The 3,098-nt window shown below is 42.8% G+C and overlaps 1 protein-coding gene across 1 annotated transcript; it reads right to left on the reverse strand.

The window, feature by feature from the left end:
• Positions 1 to 659: 659 nt before the first annotated feature.
• On the reverse strand, positions 660 to 2,523 carry LOC108322546 (protein WHAT'S THIS FACTOR 1, chloroplastic). Its single transcript, XM_017554677.1, has 2 exons — positions 2,392 to 2,523; positions 660 to 2,194 (listed from the first exon to the last, which is right to left on the reverse strand). The coding sequence occupies exon 2, from the start codon at positions 2,151 to 2,153 to the stop codon at positions 660 to 662; it is 1,494 nt and encodes a 497-aa protein (XP_017410166.1). The 5' UTR covers positions 2,154 to 2,194; positions 2,392 to 2,523.
• Between the last annotated feature and the right edge of the window lie 575 nt (positions 2,524 to 3,098).

Genomic DNA, 3,098 nt, shown 5'->3' on the forward strand with positions numbered 1-3,098 from the left:
TCCCTCGTCTACCGCTCGTCCAACTAGCTCCCTACTCCCGACCGTTCGGTCTGGTCGTCCACCCTCCTCTATCGCTCGTCCAACTACCTCCCTATTCCAGCCCGTTCGGTCTGGTCGTCCTCCCTCCTCTACCGTTCGGTCACATAACTCCCCACCTTCTACCGTTTGGTCCCCTTCTCTCACCGTTCGGTCACCTTCTCTCACTGTTCGGTCCCCTTCTCCTTCTATACTTTCTCCTCTCATATACTTTCCAACCCCTAACATTATCCCTACCTTAGATCGTAACAACTACAGATAAATTTGCTCTCCTATAAGTCAATCACGAACCGTAACCCACCATAGACAGTAACCTGACACTTCGAAAACATAGAATAGAAATTTGCCAAGATCACTCTTGGGACAGAAAAACAACAATTGGAAATTATTGGAGGAACGAATTTTTGTAGTTAACCCCTTTTTGAGCTTCAACTTTTGCTTTAACTTTATCATATGTACACAATCTTACACCTAATAGTCTTTCAATTAATATAGTAAATAGTAAAGCATGGATCAGGCTCCCAATCATGGTATGGTGGATGCAATCTGGAACCATAAATTATCATTTGAAAACTTTACTGCTTTACTTGTGTGGGAAAAAACTATGTTCTACAAATTAAAAACTACCAAGGCTGCATCTGAGGTTCATCCAAACCATGTTGAATAGGGAAAGGTTCCGTAGTCCAGAATTCTCCATAATTGCTTTGGGAGAAAATCTTGTCTTCTTGATCATCATCATCATCATCCTCAGCCTCGAAATCCAACTCCTCAAATATATTCTCAAAACCATCATCATACACATTCTCAAAATTGTCGATCCCAATATTATCATCATAATCATCATCATTGTCAGAATTATTTTGATCAGCTTCATTCAAGCTGCCAATATCTTTCCTAAACCTACTCTTCCTTCTCTCTCGTCTCATTCTCTTAGACTCCCTAGCCAAGTCCATCCATTTATCCTGTATGGATAAAATCTCTTCCTTCTCCAATAAGTCACCCTTCTCACCAAACCCCTCCACCAAGAAAACTGAATGTCGTTGCCCTTTCAAACTCACATCAAACAATTCCGGGTGCCTTATTATCATCCCTCTCAACTTGTTTGGGAAGCCAAAGTCCTTTCTGAAATGAGTCAAGTGGTCTATTAAAGTCCTCTTTTCAATTGTCATTGCAAGAATCTCCCTTACTACTGCACAAGATCTCTTTTCTGCCTCTAACAATTCCTTGGAAAAAGCCTCAGCAGGATTCCTATAGGGGTAAACTTCTGGCATTTCTTCAAATCTCAGCAAAAAATCTTGGTGACGTCTCTTTAAATTAAGCCCCTTTCGAAGCCTCAATTGCTTGAACTTCAAAGGACGATCAACTACGAAACGAGGATCACGGGATGCACGAGGCGGCAAACACTTTGCCAAGTTGACATCCCAAGATACAAGCTCAAGTGCACGACCATAGGGCGTGTCAACAGTCCTGAATTTCTCCGGATGATCATTGCACAACCTGGACCTAAAATTAGGAGGGATACCAAGATGTGGAGCAAAGTGAACCAATTTGGACAGAAGTAACTTGCGGCGAGAAGATAGCATAAGAAGCTTTTGCAGTTTCGCAGCCAACATGTTGGAAATGGAAGATTGAAAAGCCAGTTCCTCAGCAGCAACAGCAGCCGTAGTTGGGGTCAATCGAACACAGAGTTTGGGATGTAACTTGGTAGGATTGAGTGGTTTGGGAGGCCATGACATATTGAAGAGTTCAAAAATGGATGGATATCTATGAATCATAGAAAGTATAGAACGAGGCTTGGGAAGACCAAGATAAGAACGACATTTACACAGAATATGAATTGGAATATAATGTTTCGATTTAGAGAGAAGTAAAGTTTTTAACTTTTGAAATAACCTAACCCTATACTTCATGACAACATGCTTATCGAGTGCACGGTCATGGACAAGTTTTATAGAGGAACAAGAAATTGAAACAGAGACATTTTGGAGACGGTTACCCGTTTTCAATTTCTCGTTGATCGAAAAAGATGCAGGTTTTGTTCCGCCATGAACGAAACTGGAACTTAGGGAAGCAACTGGTTTGGGATTGCTGAATGAAAGAGGGAGGCAAAGTGCCATGTTTAACGCTTCAACCACTCAGATAACACACCATAACATACCTGAAAATGACAAAAAGAACAAAAATATTACAAGAATGAAACATTATTGAGACAAAACAGCAAATTCTTACAGCATAACAAGAACACCAAATTCTTATAGCATAACAAGAACACCAAATTCTTATAATATTGAATTTGTATAGAAAATTTAAAGACAGAATTATGATTTCAATTAGTACAAAGCTTGTGTCGATTACACGACAAAGAAGTGGTTCGCAAGGCAAGAAATGTGCTTTTCCGGCGAGGCAGAGAGGGTTTAAGAGAAAAGAGAGAGTAGGGTTTCTTCCGTCGAGGCCGTGAGGGAAGAAGGAGAATTTTATTCAAATTGAAAAAAAAAGGAAAATGATACTTGAACAACCTCTTTTGACAACATTTAGACACGGGACAGGTGTCTAAATGGGAGTGGTCCACGTGGAAAATCAATTTGAAAATGATATCTGACGTGGAAAGGGGGTGGGCAGGTTTTCAAGACGTGCGTTTCAAATTTGAAATTCATTTTTGGAAGAATTGTAGAGAGAGAAGCGCGAAGGTTGAGAGGGAGAGTGTGACCTAGAGAGAGGTCGAGAGAGTTGGAGAAAGGGCGTTCGAGAGAGAGAGGTCCGACGAAGTGCTTGCCGGAGTGCCGCCGGACAACGTTGAAGGCCTGTCGGAGCTATTCAAGCCCTCCAGCCGGTACCGATTGACGGCCGCCGCAGCTCCGATGTTGGCCAACGAAGCGAAGACGGGATCGTGTTCCGTCCGGCCCAGCGAAGTAGGGGCGTGTTCAAGGTCTCGCTTCGTCCCACCTACTTTTGATCCTGTGTCCGAGCGCCGTCGGAGCGTCGTCGGAGCATCGTCGGAGCATCGCCGGAGTGTGGACTGTTCAATGGACGAAAAAGAGGGGTTTTCCGAGTTGTTAGTCCCA

This window comes from Vigna angularis, chromosome 8, assembly GCF_016808095.1.
Source record: "Vigna angularis cultivar LongXiaoDou No.4 chromosome 8, ASM1680809v1, whole genome shotgun sequence".
NCBI lineage: Eukaryota > Viridiplantae > Streptophyta > Magnoliopsida > Fabales > Fabaceae > Vigna > Vigna angularis.

What these genes read in the sequence shown, in the direction of transcription:
- LOC108322546 (XM_017554677.1), bottom strand. Translation starts at nt 2,153, where the DNA reads ATGGCACTTTGCCTCCCTCTTTCATTCAGCAATCCCAAACCAGTTGCT.